Raw genomic sequence first — 20,887 nt, 5'->3', positions numbered from 1 at the left:
GAGGAGAGAGGAAGGGGAGCTGTGTGCTTAAGCAAGTGACTAGTTCTTCTTTGTTGACAGTGTTGGCCTTTTGCAGTTGGACTGTGTCTCAGGAGTCACAATGGGATGCAGAGCACAGCTGTGTTCACGATGCTCTGCACACACCATGGCCTTGTCTTGGGGCCAATCACTGTTGGTTAAAATGGCTGGAAATTCGCTTCATCACCCTGCAAAAGCAGTTAAGGATTATTAGACACTGAGCCATCTCTCTAGCCCACCTTCCTGACTCCCAAATCCATTTATTTTTTGAAACAGGGTTTCACAATTAGCAATAGTGTCTTAGAACTCACTGAGTAGATAGACCAAGCTGTCCTCAAACTCAGATATCAGCCCACCACTGCCTCCCAAATCTTGGGATCAAAGTCTTTGTCACTACACCCAGATTCTCAGGCCACTTTTGAAACCATTTGGATCAAATTCTTCCATCAGGTTTCCAGGAAATAGTATATTTCTAAACCCAGGTTGGGTTCCTTGTTTGGTTTTGTTTGAGCCACTGTTTTATGTGTCACAGGCTAGCCTCAAATTCGCTATGTAGCCAAGGCTGGTCTTGAACTTCAGATCCTCCATCTCCTGAGGGCTAGAGTTAAAGACACAGGTCACCACACCCAGTGTAATGCTTCATCTCTTTAATTGACTAGTATTTATGGGTCTCAACATGGGACTTTGCTTTAAACTACACTGACCTTGGAGAGTCTGTGGAGATATGGGGTAAGATTGAGTGTAAATGTGGGTGCCACAACCCATGTGTGGAGGGCAGAGACAACTTTCTGGAGTTGGTGTCTCCTTCCACCAGGGATATGACAGTCTAAGTCAGCTAGTCAGGCTTCCCTGTCAATCACTTTTAATCCACTCAGCCATCTTACCAGACCAAAACTAACAAATGTTATCAACAGATTAGACTAATTATGGAGATATTCACTCTATTACTTTCTGCTTTTATATATAGTTATGTTTTTCCCACAAAAAAGCTAAAGCAAACAAAATTAATGTTTATACAGAAGACCTCTGAATGTGTCCAACCCTGACACCATCTTGAACTTCAGACATGTATTTTCAATGGCCTGAAATACGACTCTACCGGTTTGACATGTCAAACTGAGCTTACAAATGAAGTCTACATCCTGTCTCTCCACAGCACAGTCAAACTGCCTGCATAAACAAACACACACCCTCTGTTCATCCCCATGGGCTCCTTGTCTCTGTAAATGACAATACTCTTCAGTCAGTTGCTCAAACTGATAGCTTGGAGACATCCTTGACTGCTCTCTGTGGAGATGGTACAGCAGGTAAAGGCAGCTGCTGTCAAAACTGATGACCTGAGTTCAATCCCTGAGGACCATTAAGAAGAAAAGCATAACTGACTCCTTTAACTGTACTCTACCTTCACATGTACACCAGGGCACACGTGTGACAACACACAATACACAAATAAATGTAATGAAAATAATACAAGTGGCTGGAGAGATAAATTAACAGTTGAATGTGCACTGCTCTTTCAGAGGACCCAAGATAGGATCCTAACCCTAACACCCACATCAGTTGCTTCACAGATGTTTGTACTCCAGTGTCAAAGGATTTGATGCCCTCTTCTGGCCTCCTCTGCCCTTGCAGACAGGTGCACACACACACACACACACACACACACACACACACACTCTCTCTCTCTCTCTCTCTCTCTCTCTCTCTTTCTCTTGCTCTCTCTCCAACTACTACATGTCACTTGGCTAGAACCATCTCACCTCCATGAAATTCTGTCAATTATGTTGGAGAGAGATGTCCTCTTAATGAGTCTCCTGTGTCAAAGAGCTTTGCAATCCCCAAGACACTTTCTGCTTCCTCATTAGTAATAACTGGTTTCTTATATGATACAGGAATCTGTTTAACAAGGGCAGTTGACCTCAAATACAATCAAACTGCCAAGTTTTTTTCTTTAACTGAGAGGGTGCCGAGTGTGACGGCACATGCTTATAGTCCCAGCACTCAGAAGGACGAGGCAGGAAAGTTGCATGAGTTTTCAGCCAGCTGAGATACAAAGCAAGGTTTTATCTCAAAAGAAAACAGAAGTTCAAAATATCAGGTGAATAAAGGGTAGAGAAGAGAACAGTGAGACTAAAGAAGTGAAAATGGGGATGAAGAGAAGACTTAGAAATTCAGAGCTGAGGTTCATAAGTTAGTTAGGTTCCACTGGTCTTCAGTTCGATTCCCAACAATAACTTGGCACCTCACAACTGTCTGTAACTCCACTTCCAGAGAATCAAACTTTCTCTTAGACATACATGCAGAAAAACAATCATACACATAACATAATAAAAACAAAAAATTTTAAAGGAGAACTTACCTTATAAGTGATCTGAGAGAAATTGACATTATAAATTTCATGGGAGGTATTTGGCATCTCTCAGAAAAGTTCCTGAAGAATCAAAGTTTGCTGTCAGATTTGAAGGTCTTATTTGTGGATTAAACTATTTAATACACCATGGGTCCCCAGTCCACAGAGTTACAGGATCTTCCTCTCCTAAGGAAGGGCACAGGTGCAAATCTTTCATAGAATATAAATCACGAGATGCTGGGGAGATGGCTCAGTCAATGAAATGATTGACATGGAAATGTGAGCAACTGAGAATGGGTTACCTGTTCCCCTTAGAACAGAAACAGAAAATAAAGTAAAATATCCAGGCATAGCAGTACTCTGACAATATCAACTCTGGGGAGGCGGGGACAGGAGGGCTCTGGGGCTTTGCAATCAACCTGTCTAACTCAGAAGTGTGCTACAAGATCATGTAGAAACTTTTCTTCTCACAGTCAGCAAGACAAAAAGGCAGCCCACAGAATGGGAAAAAATATTCACTAATCCCACATCTGACAGAGGGTTGATCTCCAAAATTTACAAAGAACTCAAGAAGCAAGTCTCCAAAACAGCAAAGGACCCAATTAAGAAGTGGGCTGCAGAACTAAATAGAGAGTTTTCAATAGAGGAGTCTAAAATGGCTGAGAGGCACTTGAGAAAGTGCTCAACATCCTTAGCCATCCGGGAAATGCAAATCAAAACAACTCTCAGATACCATCTCACTCCTGTCAGAATGGCTAAAATCAAAAACACCAATGACAATTTATGCTGGAGAGGATGTGGTGAAAGGGGGACACTCCTCCATTGCTGGTGGGAGTGCCAACTGGTTCAGCCACTTTGGAAAGCAGTATGGAGATTCCTCAGAAAAATGGGAATAAACCTACCACAAGACCCAGCAACTCCACTCTTAGGCATATATCCAAAAGATGCCCATTCATATAACAAAGATGTCTGTTCCACTATGTTCATAGCAGCTTTATTTGTAATAGCCAGAACTTGGAAGCAACCTAGATGTCCCTCACCCGAAGAGTGGATAGAGAAAATGTGGTACATCTACACAATGGAGTACTATTCAGCAGAAAAATAATGGAATCATGAGATTCGCAGGCAAATGGATGACACTAGAAGAAACCATCCTGAGTGAGGTAACCCAGTCCCAAAAAGAGAAACATGGCATGTACTCTCTCATATATGGATTTTAGACATAGATCTGGGGAGTGCCAGCCTACAATCCTATGGCCAGAGAGTCTGGGAAACAGAAACTTCATTTAGTGGCTGCTTAAGTACTGAGCTGAACTCAAGAAAGCCAGTATCAGAGAGGGAGGACTGATGATCAAAGGGATTAAGACTGGGCTGGTTTAACCCCCAGAAACAGCTGACCAGACAAAGGTTAACTCTTGAATCCCAGGCATCAGCCTGGGAATCCAGCATGGGACTGATCAAGACCCCCTGAATCTGGGTGTCAGTGAGGAGGCCTAGGTAATCTATTGAGCCTTGGACAGCAGATCAGTACCCATCCCAAGTATACACACGGACTCTGGACTCCCATAGAACAATGTGAGGTGCACTCTCACACTGAACTCTTGGGGAAGGGTCTAGGCCCTGCCCTATATGAAATGACAGACTATGGACACCCCCATGGAGGGCCTCACCCTCCCTGGGGGAATGAGGGGATAACGGGGGGGGGGATGGGGGGAGGACACGGGAGGAGGGGAGGGAAAGGGAGAGGGACCTGGAACTGACTTGAGAAGCAACCTTGTTTCTTATCTAAATTTAAAATGGAAAATAAAAAAAATTTAAAAAAAAGGAAAAAAAAAGAAACTTTTCTTCTTCTTCTTATCATCATCATCATCATCATCATCATCATCATCATGTTATCCAGCAAGCACACACTAAGTGAGTGAACATAATTCAAAATTTTAAAGTAAAGTAGAGGGCTTGAGAGATAATTCACTGGTTAAGAGTGTTTGCTGCTCTTGCCAACAACTCACATTAGGATCCTAGCAACCACAATCACCTGTAACTCCAGCTTGAGATGATCTGATGCCCTCCTCTGGCCTCTGTGGCACTGAACATACATATGCACATGCCTACACCCCCCCACTGCCACATGCACACATGATTAATATAAAATAAAATTTTTAAGTTCTCTAAAATGGAAAGGTAGAGGAAGATACACAGCATAGAACTCTGACTTCCTCACTCATGCTGACACATGCGTATACACACATAGGAACATGTTACACACACACACACAGAGAGAGAGAGAGAGAGAGAGAGAGAGAGAGAGAGAGATAACAAATTAAGTCCACAAAGCTTCTCGTGGGACATCTTAATGATAACTTATTTTCATTGCTATGGGAGGATCCAAATCAATGCAGTCAATTTATTGGAATAGAAGAAACATCAATGCCATGTAGGTGCTACCATGGAACAGAAGGATACGTACAGGATCCTGAGTTTCTTGAAGAATGTAACAGCAATGTAACCTTCACGCAGTTTAGGATCCTCAGCAAGAATCTGGCATAGTTCAGAACTGGCATTCAAGACCTTGTTCTCCATATCCTAAAACAGGTATAGTGAGAAATCAAAGGCTGGGACTGGCCTTTCAGGTCCCAACCTCTGGAGACCCCAGCTTCAAGTGAGCCTGGGTCTCTGTGGGGCCACTCCCCATCCCCCGCCCAACACCCATCCCCTCATTCTTCCGGGGGCCCGTTCCTGGCATCCAGAAGACCCACCCACACAGGAAAGGCATCATCCCTTCCAGGCCCCAACCTCCGGCAACCCCAGGTTCAGCCTCAGCTTCAGTGTCAGCGTCCCCAGCTTCAGCTTCAGGAAGGAAGGAGACCAGTGGAGACTAAAGGAAAGACCCCACCTGCACCCACTGGAAGAAGAGATGGGAAGAAAACAGAATAAGAGCTCATTCAGCAATAGGAAGACCAACATGACTCCACCAGAATCTAGAGACCCAATGCCAGCAAGACCTAAAAAGCACTACATAGACAAAGCAGAGTAGACAGACCTTAAAAATCATTTTATGAAGATGATAGAGACCCTCAAAGAGGAAATGAGGAAATCCCTAAAAAAATAGAAGAAAAAAACAAAGAAAAAATCCATGAAATGTGGGAAAAAATTTAAGAAATAAATCTCTCAAAGAATCTAAAGAGTACCAAGAAAAAACAACCAAACAAATGAAGGAAACAACTTAAACAGTTGAAGGATTGAAAGCTGAAATAGAAACAATAAAGAAAACACAGAATGAGGAGATACTGGAAATAGAAAAGCTGGGTAAATGATCAGGAACTATAGATGCAAGTAAAACCAATAGAATATAAGAGATAGAAAAGGGAATCTAAGATGTTGAAGACTCGTTAGAGGATATACAGTCGTCAAGCAAAGAAAATCTCAAAAACAACAAATCCCTAACACAAAATATCCAGGAAATATGGGATACCGTGAAGAAGCCAAACCTGAGAATAATAGGTATAAAAGAAGGGGAAGAAATAAAGCTCAAAGGAACAGAAAATATATTCAACAAAATCATAGAAGAAAACTTCCCTAACCTAAAGAAGGATATGCCTATGAAAATACAAGAATCTTACAGAACACCAAATAGGCTGGACCAGAAAAAGAAGTCACCTCGCCATATAATAATCAAAACATCAAACCTACAGAATAAAGAGAAAATATTAAGAGCAGCTAAAGAAAAAGGCCAAGTAACATATAAAGGCAAACCTATCCGAATTACACCTGACTTCTCAATGGAAACTATGAAAGCCAAAAGATCCTGGACAGATGTCCTACAAACACTAAGGGAACAGGGATGCTAGCCCAGACTACCATATCCAGCAAAGCTTTCAATTACCATAGATGGAGAAAACAAAATATTCCATGACAAAGCCAGATTTAAACAATACGTATCCATGAATCCAGCTCTACAGAAAGTGCTGGAAGGAAAAACCTAGACCCAACGAAGATAACTACACTCACAAAGACATAAGCAATAGATAATCCCACTTTACCAAACACCAAAAGAAAAAGGGAGGAGAACCTACACACAATAATTCCACTACCAATAAATCAAGCACAAACAAGAGTCATCAATCAATGGTCATTAATATCCCTCAATGTCAATGGTCTCAACTTGCCTATAAAAAGACACAGACTAGCAGAATGGATACAAGAAACACATCTCAACGTCAAAGACAGATGTTACCTCAGAGTAAAGGGTTGGGAAAAGATTTTCCAATCAAACGGACCCAAGAAACAAGCGGGTGTAGCAATCCTAATATCCAACAAACTAGACTTCAAATTAAAAGCAATCAAAAGAGATGAAGAAGGACATTTCATATTCATCAAAGGAAAAGTCCATCAAGATGAAGTCTCAATTTGAACATCTATGCCCCAAATACAAAGGCACCCACATTCGTGAAAGAAATATTACTAAAGCTCAAATCGCACATAAAATCTCACACACTAGTAGTAGGAGACTTTAACACTCCACTCTTACCACTAGACAGAAACTTAACAAAGAAACAAAAGAACTAATAGAAGTTATGACCCAACTAGGTTTAACAGACATCTATAGAACATTCCACCCAAACACAAAGGGATATACCTTCTTCTCAGCGCCACATGTAACCTTCTCTAAAATTGACCACATAATAGGAAACATAGCAAATCTCCACAGATACAAAAAAAATTGGAATAACCCCCTGTATCTTATCAGACCACCATGCGTTAAAATTAGAATTCAACAATAACACAAATCGCAGAAACCCTACAAACTCATGGAAACTGAACAATGCACAATTGCACCATCCCTGGGTAAAGGAAGAAATAAAAAAGGAAATCAAAGACTTCCTGGAAATCAATGAGAATGAAGACACAACATACCCAAACTTATGGGACACTCTGAAAGCAGTGCTGAGAGGAAAGTTCATAGCACTAAGTGTCCACATGAAGAAACTGGAGAACAGTCACACTAGAGAATTAATAGCACAGCTGAATGCTCTAGAACAAAAAGAGGTAAACTCAACAAGGAGGAGCAGATGCCAGGAAATAATCAAATTGAGGGCTGAAGTCAATCAAGTAGAAACCAGGAAAACATTGAGAAGAATCAAAGAAACGAAGAGTTGGTTCTTTGAGAAAATCAACAAAATAGACAAACCTTTGTCCAAACTAACCAAAAGACAGAGAAAGAGCATGCTAATTAACAAAATCAGGGATGAAAAAGGGGACATAACAACAGACTCAGAGGAAATCCAGAGAATCATCAGGGCATACTTTGAAAATCTGTACTCCACAAAATTTGGAAATTTAAAGGAAATGGACAATTTCCTGGATAGATATCACTTGCCAAAACTAAATCAAGAACAGATAAACAATCTAAACAGACCTATAACCCTTAATGAAATAGAAGCAGTCATCAAAAGTCTCCCAAACAAAAAAAAAGCCCAGGCCCAGATGGCTTCAGTGCAGAATTCTACCAGACTTTCAAAGAAGAGCTAATTCCAATACTCCTCAAAGTATTCCACATAATAGAAGTAGGAGGCTCACTGCCAAACTCTTTTTATGAGGCTACAATTACCTTGATACCCAAGCCACACAAAGACACAACTAAGAAAGAGAGCTATAGACCAATTTTCCTCAAGAACATCGATGCAGAAATACTCAATAAAATACTCGCATACCGGATTCAAGACCACATCAGAAAAATCATCCACCATGACCAAGTAGGCTTCATCCCAGGAATGCAGGGATGGTTCAACATTAGAAAATCTATCAATGTAATCCACCATATAAACAAACTGCGAAAGAAAAACCACATGATCCTCTCGCTAGACGCTGAAAAAGCCTTTGACAAAATCCAGCACCCCTTCATGATAAAGGTCCTAGAGAGATCAGGGATAACAGGAACATACCTGAACATAATAAAAGCAATATGCAGTAAACCAACAGCCAACATTAAACTAAATGGAGGGAAACGCAACGCAATTCCTCTAAAATCAGGAACAAGACAAGGCTGTCCACTCTCTCCATATCTCTTCAATATTGTACTTGAAGTTTTAGCTAGAGCAATACAACAACAAAAGGAGATCAAGGGGATACAAATAGGAAAAGAAGAATCAAGCTTTCACTATTTGCAGATATGATAGTTTGCATAAGTGACCCGAAAAACTCTGCAAGGGAACTCCTAGAGCTGATAAACACCTTCAGCAAAGTGCCAGGATACAAGGTTAACTCAAAAAAGCAGTGACCCTATTATATACAGATGATGAAGTGGCTGAGAAAGAAATCAGAGAAACATCACCCTTTACAATAGCCATAAACAGCATCAAATATCTGGGGATAATGTTAACCAAGGAAGTGAAAGGCCTGTATATCTAGAACTTTGAGTCTTTGAAGAAAGAAATCAAAGAGGATACAAGAAAATGGAAAAATCTCCCATGCTCTTGGATTGGTAGGATCAACATAATAAAAATGGAAATCTTGCCAAAAGCAGTCTACAGATTCAATGCAATCCCTATCAAAATTACGGAACAATTCTTCACAGACCTGGAAAGAACAATAATCAACTTTATATGGAAAAACAAAAGGCCCAGGATAGACAAAACAACTCTATACAATAAAGGAACTTCAGGAGGCATCACCATACCTGACTTTAAGCTCTATTATAGAACTATAGTCCTGAAAACAGCTTGGTATTGGCACAAAAATAGACAGGTAGACCAATGGAACCGAACTGAAAACCCTGATTTTAACCCACACACCTATGAACACTTGATTTTTGACAAAGAAGCTAAAACTATACAATGGAAAAAAGAAAGCATCTTCAACAAATGGTGCTGGCATAACTGGGTATTAGCATGCAGAAGACTGCAGATAAATCCATGTCTATCGCCTTGTACAAAACTTAAGTCCAAATGGATCAAAGATCTCAACATAAATCCCACCACACTGAAACTCTTAGAAGAGAAAATGAGAGATACTCTTCAACGAGTTGGTACAGGAGACCACTTCCTGAACATAACACCAGTGACACAGACACTGAGATCGACAATTAGCAAATGGGACCTCCTGAAACTAAGAAGCTTCTGTAAGGCAAAGGACAACAAGACAAAAAGGCAGTCAACAGAATGGGAAAAGATGTTCACTAACCCCACATCTGACAGAGAGCTAATCTCCAAAATTTACTAAGAGCTCAATAAGCAAGTCTCCAAAACACCAAAGGATACAATAAAAAGGTGGGGTACAGAACTAAATAGGGAATTCTCAATAGAGGAGGCTAAAATGGCCAAGAGACACTTAAGAAAGTGCTCAACATCCTTAGCCATCAGGGAAATGCAAATCAAAACAACTCTGAGATACCATCTTACTCCTGTCCGAATGGCTAAAATCAAAAACACTGAAGACAATTTATGCGGGAGAGGATGTGGAGAGAGGGGAACACTCCTCCACTGCTGGTGGGAATGCCAACTTGTACAGCCTCTTTGAAAATCAGTATGGAGATTCCTCAGGAAAATGGGAATTAATCTACCACAAGACCCAGCAATTCCACTCTTAGGCATATATCCAAATGAGGCAAATTCATACAACAAGGGCATCTGCTCCACTATGTTCATAGCAGCATTATTTGTAATAGCCAGAACCTGGAAGCAACCTAGATGTCCCTCAACTGAACAGTGGATAGAGAAAATGTGGTACATTTACACAATGGAGTATTACTCATCAGAAAAAAAAAAACAATGGAATCTTGAAATTCACAGGTAAATGGATAGCACTGGAAGAAACCATCCTGAGTGAGGTAACCCAGTCGCAAAAAGACAAACATGGTATGGACTCACTCATATATGGATTTTAGACATGGATCAGGATAGTGCCAGTCTGCACTTCCACTGACAGAGAGTCTGGGAAACAGGAAAGAACCTAAGAGATATATGCCTGGTACCCCAGAGAAGAGGAATGAGGCAAGGGGTGAGGGGGAGTGTGAGCTGGGAAGAAGTTGAGGGGGAGAAGAGTAAGAGAAAGTAGGTCATGAGGGAACAGGAAGTTTTAGTGGGGGGTAGAATAGGGGTAAGAGGGAATCGTAGGTTAGAAGACAGATATGACACCAGTGAGACCTGTAGTGATCTAAAGGGATGACACAAACTGGCAAGCTAAGCAATAGTGGAGAGACCACCTCGAATGCCTATTCCTGATAATGAACTTGATGTCCTATAACCATCCTGGAGCCTTCATCCAGTGACTGATGGAAGCAGAGGCAAACACCCTCAGTTAAACACTGAACTGAACCCATGGAACCCAGCGACAGAGAGAGAGGAGCGATGAGCAACTTGGCAAAGAATGGGCTGGCAAAACCAGCAGAGACAGCTGATCTGAACAACGGGGAGCTCTTGGACCCCAAACCAACAGCTGGGAGGCCAGCATGGGACTGATCCATACCCCCTGAGTGTGAGAGTCACTGAGGAGGCCTGGGCAACTTATGGGGCCCTGGGCAGTGGATCAGTGTTTATCCGTGGCATACAAATGGACTTTATGTGTCCATAACACAAAGAGGGATGCTCTCACAGTCTGGACTCTTAGGGGAGTGCCTGGACCATGCCCTGAGTGAAATGACAGACTCTAGATATCCCCTATGTGGAAGGAAGTAGCGATAGGGTGGGAGGCTGGGGGGGATGGTGGGGGTGTGCGGGAGGAGGGGAGGGAGAGGGAACTGGGATTGACATGTGAAGCAAGCTATTTAAAATTAAAATAATAAAAGAAAAAAAAAGGCTGAGACTGTTGGTAACTGACATCTTCTTTAATGGATCTAATGGGGCAAAGATTTCAGGTGTGTGAGGGACAATTTCATGTGAAAGACAATTTCAATGAGAATGCCCTCCTAGGCTCAGATATTAAAACACCTGGTCCCCAGTTGGTGTGCTGTCCATGGATGAAATGGAGAGGTGCAGCCTTGCAGGAAGAACATCACTGGGGTGGCTTTGAGGACTGGTAGCCTTACCTCACATCCAGGTTGCTCTCTCTGCTTTATGGTTGCAGCTGAAGCTGTGCTCACCCACTTCCTCTCCTGCTGTCATACCTTTCTGCTGTGATGAACTCCTATCCCTTTGGAACCTTAAACCCATATAAACTCTATATAGCTTGCTTTTCCTCTTGGTATTTTTATCACAGCAACAGAAAAATGGCTTATACAGGGTGAGACCCTCCTATCCCCGTTAGAGTTCATGAGCATGATGTCACATGCCTGAAATGCCAATACTCAGGGGCTGGTGCAGGAAGATCAAGTCCCAGGCCAGCCTGGGCTACACAGCAAAATCCTTCATCCCAAAACCAAACCAAACCAGTGGGGATAAGGTTTGCAAGACAAAGTGTTCAAATAGCACTCTCTATCAAGCCCCATAGCAAACATTTAGCAGGCACCTTACCTGCATCATGTTCTTCCCAATCTCTAGAGGCACAATATGAATTCCAGGGATTGTCTCTTCAAGAAACTTCATGAGCTCTGTGTGAATCGGTTCTCCTAACCAACAGAAATAATGATGGACATTCATGAGTCAAAACATCACTTTTAAAAGGCTTATTTTTTATTTTGTGTGTATTGATGTTTTTCCTATATGTATGCCTTGCACTCTTGTGTACAGTAAACACAGACAGCAGAAGAGGTCCTTGGGTGTAGGGACTCAGATATTATACTAAGTCTGCCTCTCTTTCCCAGAATCCTCCTTGACTCCTAGTCCTACCTATCTTGCTTCCCTATTGGCCAACAGTGCTTTATTGACATATACACAGGACTTCCCCATCATCTCCTCTTGTCTGTCTAAACAAAAAGAAAGGTCTTAACTTTAACATAGTCAAATTATATATAACAGAACAGCTATCAAGCAAGAACACAGTTACAATATTTTGTCCATCAACATTCAGCAAGATTTAAAGAATATATCCCATCCTTGTGAGTCCAAAGTCCTACATGTAGCTTATCTTTTATCATAACTAAGGAAAACTATAATTATAACTGTCTTCAATGCCATCAAAGACCACAGAAGGATAATATATAAACACTAGAATTGACAAAGACGTCTCGCTGCCTGGACAGTCACCCGAAGTTCTGTCCATCTTTACTGTAAATCTTTATGTTTTTCTGGCCACGTGTCTTATCTGCTAAAAACCATGGCTGTTTAAACTGCAGTTTTTCCAAGATGGTGGGCGTAAGTTTGACTCCAGCTCACTGCCTCAGTCTATGCTGACATCCAGCAGCATGGTGCCAGCTTGGAGATGTGGTCACTGTCACTGCCAGATGCTTGTGCACACCATCCAATTATTAGCAGAGCCTCTGAAAAGAACCTTGCTGGGGTTTTTTTTTGCTTATGCTGAGTCAGGAAGACTCCCTTAAGCAAGCCATGTGAGTCTCTGCTTGTCTCTAGCAAAACAGAGCCCACCTGAGAAAAATGCTGCTACCAAGAAGCCATGCTTCTCTCTGTTCTTTTGTTTCTAAAATTCCTTTTAAGCTTTTGTTATTCTATGTGGAAATTCATATCTCACTCCTGACACCATATGTAGAGTGTAGCCTTCCCTGCCATCCTCCTGGGCCCTGCCACAGCTGTAGTCCCCAAATAACACACAAGGCATTGCATTAATTATGAAGCTGTTGGCTGTTTGCTTGGTTCTTACTGGCTATCTCTGACTTAAGTATTTAATCCATAATTGTTAATTTAAGTATTTCTCTTACCAGAGAAAAGGATCCAGACCTCTTACTCCTCTGGCAGGCTGCATTGTCTGTGACTCTGCCTCTCCCAGAATCCTCCTTGACTCCTAGTCCCACCTATCTTGCTTCCCTATTGGCCAACAGTGCTTTATTGACATATACACAGGACTTCCCCATCACCTAAAGAACGGAAGCGAGTTTGGGAGCAGGCTAGGGCATATGCAAATGAGGTACACCATACCAATGTGGCTTAGCCTACTGGGACAGAGGGTGTTCCAGATCAGGAGCCCCAATGGGACTATAACACTCCAAGGGGAACTTTGGCTAGAGATCAGTTTACGACCTGCCTCATGGCTGGTCTACGTAGGGCTGCCCTAAAACCAATTAACTAGAGGTAATTCAGGACAAAGCAGAGAACCCCTCTCAGTTCCTAGAACGCCTTACACAGGCCAACATAGACCCAGAGGGAACAGAGGGAAGACAGCTCCTTATGGCATACTTTTTTCTCAGAGCTACCCTGACATTAGAGCTAAAATTAAAACTTTAGAGCAGGAGCCCCAAACCCCACAGGCAGAAGCTTTAAGAGTGGCTTTCAAGGTGTACCATGGGAGAGATAACAAGGCCTTTAAAGACAAATACCAGATGCTGGCCAAGGCTGCCTGACAGGCCTCAAAGTTTGCCTAAGATCCCTTGCCCTCCAGGATTCGAGGACCACAGCATCCCTGTTTCAAATGTGATCAGGAAGGGCCTTGGGTCCGGTCATGCCTAATCCCCGTGCGCCTCTCAAACCGTGTCCAAAATGCCAGAAAGAGGGCCATTGGTCAGTGGACTGTCCCCGTGCCCCTTGTGGCAGAAGGACATCAGACACAGACTGCCCTGTAGCTGACTTCCTAGCTCTGGCTATGGACAATGACAATGAGTAAAGGGGACCGGACTCTCTTGACCCGACCACTGTCATCTCACACAGGGAGCCCCGGGTAGACATTAAGATATCAGGGTGATCCATCTCCTTCCTTTTGGACACATACTCAGTGCACATACTCAGTCCTAAGGGAGTTTTGGGGATCCACCTCTCCTTCTCATCTCCCTATTGTCAGGGTACAGGGACAGCCTTACTTACCTCGTCACACTCCACCACTTAGCTATATATTCAGGGGAATTCCCCTCACTCATTCGTTTTTCGTTATACCAACTTGTCCTGTGCCCTTACTGGGGAGGGATCTTTCAGCAAAGGTGGGAGCTTCTATTTCTTTTGCTCCCCACATCCACCTAACTCTAGACTCACCAGCGGCTCTTCTCCTCCTCCTCCTAGCCACCCACCCTTCAGATTCCAGTAAGTCGTTTCCTCTGCCAGCCTCTCAGGTAGACCCCAAAGTCTGGGACACCCAAAACCCTTCTGTGGCTAGGCACCATTCCCCCATTGTCATTCAGTTACAGGACCCCTCTAAGTACAGCATTCAAGTCCAGTACCAACTCCCACTCCAAAGCCTTAGGGGACTTAAGCCTATTATCTCTGACCTCCTAAGAAAATGGTTACGTGGTTCTACATCCTCTCCCTTTAACACCCCTATACTGGCATTAAAAAAAAAAAACTCATGAGACCTATCGCCTGGTTCAAGACCTCCCGCTCATTAATTCTGCAGTGGTCCCCCTCCATCCTGTGGTACCTAATCCTTACACACTACTCTCCAGTATCCCCTCTGTGGCCTCTCATTTGTCAGTTTTGGATCTTAAGGATGTCTTTTTTCTCTATACCCATTGACATTCAGTCACAGAATATCTTTGCTTTCACCTGGACTGATCCTGACACTCATGCCTCTATACAGCTCACCTGGACCATTCTACCTCAGGGCTTCCGGGACAGCCCACACTTATTTGGTCAGGCTCTAGCATCTGACCTGCTCTCTCTGTCTCTCCCCAAATCTAAGTTCATACAATATAATGATATTTTACTTTGCAGCCCATCCTTAGAAGTTAGGCAGACTGACACCTCAACTCTTCTAAATTTCCTGTCCAGCAGGGGTTATAGAGTCTCACCTTCTAAGGGCCAACTGTCTACTCCTCAGGTCACCTACTTGGGATTAACCATCACCCCAACTCACAAAGCTATTACCTTAGACATAAAAAAACCTAATCCAATCTCTTACAGTTCCTTCTACTAAAGAGGAATTTTTTAAACCCTGTTTTGTTTTTTTAAGATTTTATTTATTATGTATACAGTGTTCTGCCTGCATGTATGCTTGCAGGCCAGAAGAGGGCACCAGATCTCATTATAGATGGTTATGAGCCACCATGTGGTTGCTGGGAATTGAACTCAGAACCTCTGGAAGAGCAGGCAGTGCTCTTGACTTCTGAGCTATCTCTCCAGCCCCTAAAGAGGAATTTTTATCATTTCTAGGAATAGCTGGCTTCTTACGTTCCTGGATCCCCTCTTGCTCTCTCCTTGCTCGTCCCCTATATGAGGCAGCTCTTGGCTCTCCACATAAACCTCTTCTTAACCCTGTAACTAAACCCTTTCAGAAACTCACACAGGCTCTTCTCCAGGCCCCAGCCCTTCATCCCCCAGACCTAACTTGTCCTTTCTCCTCTATGTAGCAGAAAAGGAGGGACACGCCCTTGGAGCTCTAGGTCACCAGCTAGGACCTTCCTTTGCACCTGTAGTGTATCTGTTGAAGAAACTAGACCTAACTCCCCAAAGGTGGGCACCCTGCACACGCGCTGTAGCAGCTGCTGAACTCCTCCTTCGTGAGTCAAGAAACTAACCTTTGGGTCACTTACCACTATCTCTTCCCACCACAACCTGTCTCACCTCCTAACTTACAGAGGCTTACAAACTCTACCCCTTCTCAAGTTCTTTCTCCTCAGGTGGCACTGGTAGAAGATGCCACACTTAACTTCCAATCCTGCTCACCCCTCAGTATCTCAAACCTTCTACCTCAGCCTAACTACTCTCCATCTCATTCCTGTATTGAAACCTTAGAGGAACTATTGCCCCATCCTTCACACATACAGGAAGGCACACTACCTCAGGCCACCTATACCTGGTACACAGATGGCAGCTCCTTTCTATATGGGGAGACCCGTAGAGCAGGCTACAGCATAGTGTCAGATACCAGGGTGGTGGAGGCACGGGCACTCCCTGCCCACACTACTAACTAGCAGGCTGAATCAGTAAACCTCACCCGTGTCTTCCAGTTGGCACAGGGACATTCTCTAAATGTTTACACAGAGTCTAAGTATGCTTTTCATGTCCTCCTGTCCCATGCTGCTATCTGGAAAGAGCATAGACTGCTTACCACTAAAGGAGGGTCCATAACTGACTCAGTCATATTTTGGCCTTACTAAAGGCCTCCCACCTCCCCAAAGCTATAGGGATTAATTACTGCCAGTCTCATCAGACTGACAGATCCATTATCTCTAGGGGCAACAACTGGGCTGATGAAGCAGCTAGGGCTGCAGCCCTCTGAGGACCAGATCTACCTCACTCACCACAAGGAGTTCATACACTACAACCCACCTCCTCACAGTCACCTCCTGACACTCGACAAATTCTGTCCTGTCTACACCAGCTCTTTCGCCCCAACAGCCAGGCTCTGTCTCACTTTGTCAAGGCTCACCTCCAACCCTGTCTTGAAGACTTACGTTTCTTTTTTTTTATTTTTCAGTTTAAATTTAGATAAGAAACAAGGTTGCTTCACAAGTCAGTTCCAGGTCCCTCTCCCTTTCCCTCCCCTCCTCCCATGCCCTCCCCCCAACCCTTCCCCAAGACTTACGTTTCTTAAGAGCTATCACTACCTCTTGTAAACCCACTCTCACCTCTAGACAGGACTACCAGACAGAAACTTAACAAAGAAGCAAAGAAACTAATAGAAGTTATGACCCAATTGGGATTAACAGACATCTATAGGTCATTCCACCCAAATTTAAAAAAATATACCTTCTTCTCAGCACCACATGGAACCTTCTCATAAATCAGCCACATACTTGCAACATATCAAATCTCAACAGGTACAAAAAATGGAATGACTTCATGCACTTTATCAGACCACCATGCATTAAAATTAGAATTCAACAACAACACAATTTGCAGAAACCCTACAAAATCATGGAAGTTGAATAATGCACAATTGCACCATTCCTGGGTCAATGAAGAAATAAAAAAAGAAATTAAAGACTTCCTAGAATGCAATGACAATGAAGACACAACATACCCAAACTTATGGGACACTTTGAAAGCAGTGCTACAAGGGAAGTTCATAGCATTAAGTGCCCACATGAAGAAACTGGAGAATAGTTACACTAGAGAATTACCAACACAACTGAAACCTCTGGAACACAAAGAAGCAAATTCACCCAGGAGGAGTAGACACCAGGAAATAATAAAGCAGAGACTAGGAGAACAATACAAAAAAATCAATGTAAGGAAGAGTTGGTTCTTTGAGAAAATCAACAAGATAGACAAACCTTTCTTCAAACTTACCAAACAGCAGAGCGTGAACATGCAAATTAACAAAATCAGAAACCAAAAGGGGGACATAACAACGGACGCTGAGGAAATCCAGAGAATCATCAGGTCATACTTTGAAAACCTGTACTCCACATAATTTGAAAATCTAAAGGAAATGGACAATTTTCTGGATAGACATCACTTGCCAAAATTAAATCAAGAACAGATAAGCAATTTAAATAGACCTATAACCCCTAAGGAAATAGAAGCACTCATCAAAAGTCTCCCAACCAAAAAAAAAAAAAAAAGCCCAGGGCCAGGGCCAGATGGCCTCAGTGCAGAATTCTACCATAAATTCAAAGAATAGCTTATACCAATTCTTCTCAAAGTAATCCATGCAATAGAAGCAGAAGGATCTTTGCCAAACTCTTTCTATGAGGCCTCAATAACTTTGATACCCAAGCCACACAAAAACGCAACTAAGAAAGAGAACGTCAGACCAATATCCCTCATGAACATTGATGGAAAAATTCTCAATAAAATACTGGAAAATCAAATCCAAGAACACATCAGAAAAATCATCGACCATGAATGATCAAGTAGGTTTCATTCCAGGCATGCAGTGTTGGTTCAACATATGAAAATCCATCAATGTAATCCACTATATAAAAAAGCTGAGAAACAAAAACCATATGGCCATCTCACTGGATGCTGAAAAAGCCTTTGACAAAATCCAACACCTCTTCACGATAAAGATCTTGGAGAGATCTGGGATGACAGGAACTTACCTCAACATAATAAAAGCTATATACAGCAAACCAACAACCAACATCAAACTAAATGGACAGAAACTCAACACAATTCCTCTAAGATCAGGAACAAGACAAGGTTGTCCACTCTCTCCATACCTCTTCAATATTGTACTTGAAGTTCTAGCTGGAGCAATACGACAACAAAAGGAGATCAAGGGAATACAAATTGGAAAGGAAGAGGTAAAACTTTCACTATTTGCAGATGATATGATAGTTTACATAAGTGACCCAAAAAACTGTACCAGGGAACTCCTTCAGCTGATAAATACTTTCAGCAAAGTGGCAGGATACAAGATCAACTCAAGAAAATCAGTAGCTCTACTCTATACAGACGATAAAAGGGCTGAGAAAGAAATCAGAGAAGCATAATCCTTTACAATAGCCACAAACAACATAAAATGCCTTGGGGCAACGCTAACCAAACAAGTGAAAGACCTGTATTCCAAGAACTTTGAATCTGTAAATAAAGAAATTAAAGAAGACACCAGAAGGTGGAAATACCTCCCAGGCTCTTGGATAGGCAGGATCAATATAGAAAAAATGGCAATCTTACCAAAAGCAGTATACAGATTTAATGCAATCCCCACTAAAATCCCAGCACAATTTTTCACAGATCTTGAAAGAACAATAATCAACTTTGTATGAAAAAACAAAAGACCCAGGATAGCCAAAACACCCTTATTCAACAAAGCAACATCTGTAGGCATCACCATCCCTGACTTCAAGCTCTACCATAGAGCTGTAATCCTGAAAACAGCTTGGTATTGGCACAAAAATAGACAGGTAGACCAATTGAATCAAATTGAACACTCTGATATTAACCCATACATGTATGCACATCTCATTTTCGACAAAGAAGCTAAAAATATACAATGGAAAAAAGAAAGCATCTTCAACAAATGGTGCTGGCATAACTGGAGGCTGGCATGTAGAAGACTGCGGATAGATACATGTCTATTGCCATGCACAAAACTTAAGTCCAAATGAATCAAAGACCTCAACATAAATCCAGCCACACTGAACCTGTTAGAAGAGAAAGTGGGAGGCACCCTTGAAGAAATTGGTACAGGAGACCGCTTCCTGAACATAACTCCAGTAGCACAGACACTTAGATCGACAATTAATAAATGAGACCTCCTGAAACTGAGAAGCTTCTGTAAGGCAAAGGACACAGTCAGCTAGACAAAAAGGCAACCCACAGATTGGGAAAAGATATTTACTAACCCCACATCTGACGGAGGGCTGATCTCCAAAATTTACAAAGAACTCAAGAAGCAAGTTTCCAAAACACCAAAGGAGCCAATCAAAAAATGGGGTATAGAACTAAATAGAGAATTCTCAATAGAGGAGACTAAAATGGCTGAGAGACACTTGAGAAAGTGTTCAACATTCCTAACCATCTGGGAAATGCAAATCAAAACAACTCTGAGATACCATCTTGAGATCGATCTAAGATGGCCACTGTGGAACTGAAACCACCCCTACTACTAATCCCCCACCTGCAGAAGAGGAAAAAACAGAATCTAATCAGGAGGTTGCCAACCCAGAGCACTATATCAAACACCCTCCTCAGAACAGGTGGGCACGCTTGTTTTTTAAAAATGATAAAAGCAAAACTTGGCAAGCAAACCTTCGATTGATCTCTAAATTTGATACAGTTGAAGACTTTTGGGCTTTATACAACCATATCCAGTTGTCTAGTAATTTAATGCCTGGCTGTGACTACTCACTTTTTAAGGATGGTATTGAGCCTATGTGGGAAGATGAGAAGAACAAACGGGGAGGACGATGGCTGATTACACTGAACAAACAGCAGAGACGAAGTGATCTCGATCGCTTTTGGCTAGAAACACTGCAGTGCCTTATTGGAGAATCTTTTAATGACTACAGTGATGATGTACGAGGAGCTGTTGTTAATGTTAGAGCTAAAGGCGATAAGATGGCAATATGGACGACTGAATGTGAAAACAGAGACGCAGTCACACACATAGGGAGGGTATACAAGGAAAGGTTAGGACTTCCTCCAAAGGTAGTAATTGGTTATCAGTCCCACACAGACACAGCTACGAAGAGCAGCTCCACCACTAAAAATTGGTTTGTTGTGTAAGAAGACACCTGAGTATTCTCACAGGAGACTGCGTCACACAATCGAGACTGGGAACTGAACCAAAGCCTCGTCCAAGCAGAGTGGACTGCACTGAAGTTTGATTCCATCCAAATGTTGCTAAGACATAAGAGAAGTCTCATTCGCCTTTGTCTTGTACCTCTATGTTCATTTCTTCCCCCCACCCCCAATTTTTGCTAGTGTGTCCACTATCCCAATCAAAGAATTACAGTATACATCACCGAGAACTGCAGATGTGTTCCTGGCCCGCCCAGTAACAGCTAGTTAGAATTACCATGATACACACATTTGCCTTTCCACAGTATTCCAAAAAGAACTTGCAATTCTGTTACCTTAGCAGGAAAAGACCTGTTTCTGTTCCACTCCGTGCAGGAGCGTGATTTGCTGGTGAGAGTCTGAGTACAGTTTTGTA

At 42.4% G+C, this 20,887-nt stretch overlaps 1 protein-coding gene and 1 pseudogene across 1 annotated transcript in view; one reads left to right on the top strand and one right to left on the bottom strand.

Annotated features, from left to right (window-relative positions):
• Positions 1 to 20: 20 nt before the first annotated feature.
• Positions 21 to 20,887, bottom strand: part of LOC121143955 (palmitoyl-protein thioesterase 1-like) — a 29,522-nt gene continuing 8,655 nt past the window's right edge. The window contains exons 2-5 of the mRNA XM_040756729.1: positions 11,815 to 11,909; positions 4,836 to 4,951; positions 2,378 to 2,449; positions 21 to 206 (exon numbers count right to left, since the gene is read on the bottom strand). Of these exons, the coding sequence (XP_040612663.1) occupies positions 167 to 206; positions 2,378 to 2,449; positions 4,836 to 4,951; positions 11,815 to 11,909 (323 nt within the window). The 3' untranslated portion in view covers positions 21 to 166. The remainder of the gene's footprint in view (positions 207 to 2,377; positions 2,450 to 4,835; positions 4,952 to 11,814; positions 11,910 to 20,887) is intronic.
• Positions 19,805 to 20,457, top strand: LOC121143953 (annotated as a pseudogene).

Source organism: Mesocricetus auratus, unplaced genomic scaffold, assembly GCF_017639785.1.
Source record: "Mesocricetus auratus isolate SY011 unplaced genomic scaffold, BCM_Maur_2.0 Super-Scaffold_100014, whole genome shotgun sequence".
NCBI classification, from domain to species: Eukaryota; Metazoa; Chordata; class Mammalia; order Rodentia; family Cricetidae; genus Mesocricetus; species Mesocricetus auratus.
This window is presented reverse-complemented; position numbering and strand designations above follow the sequence as displayed.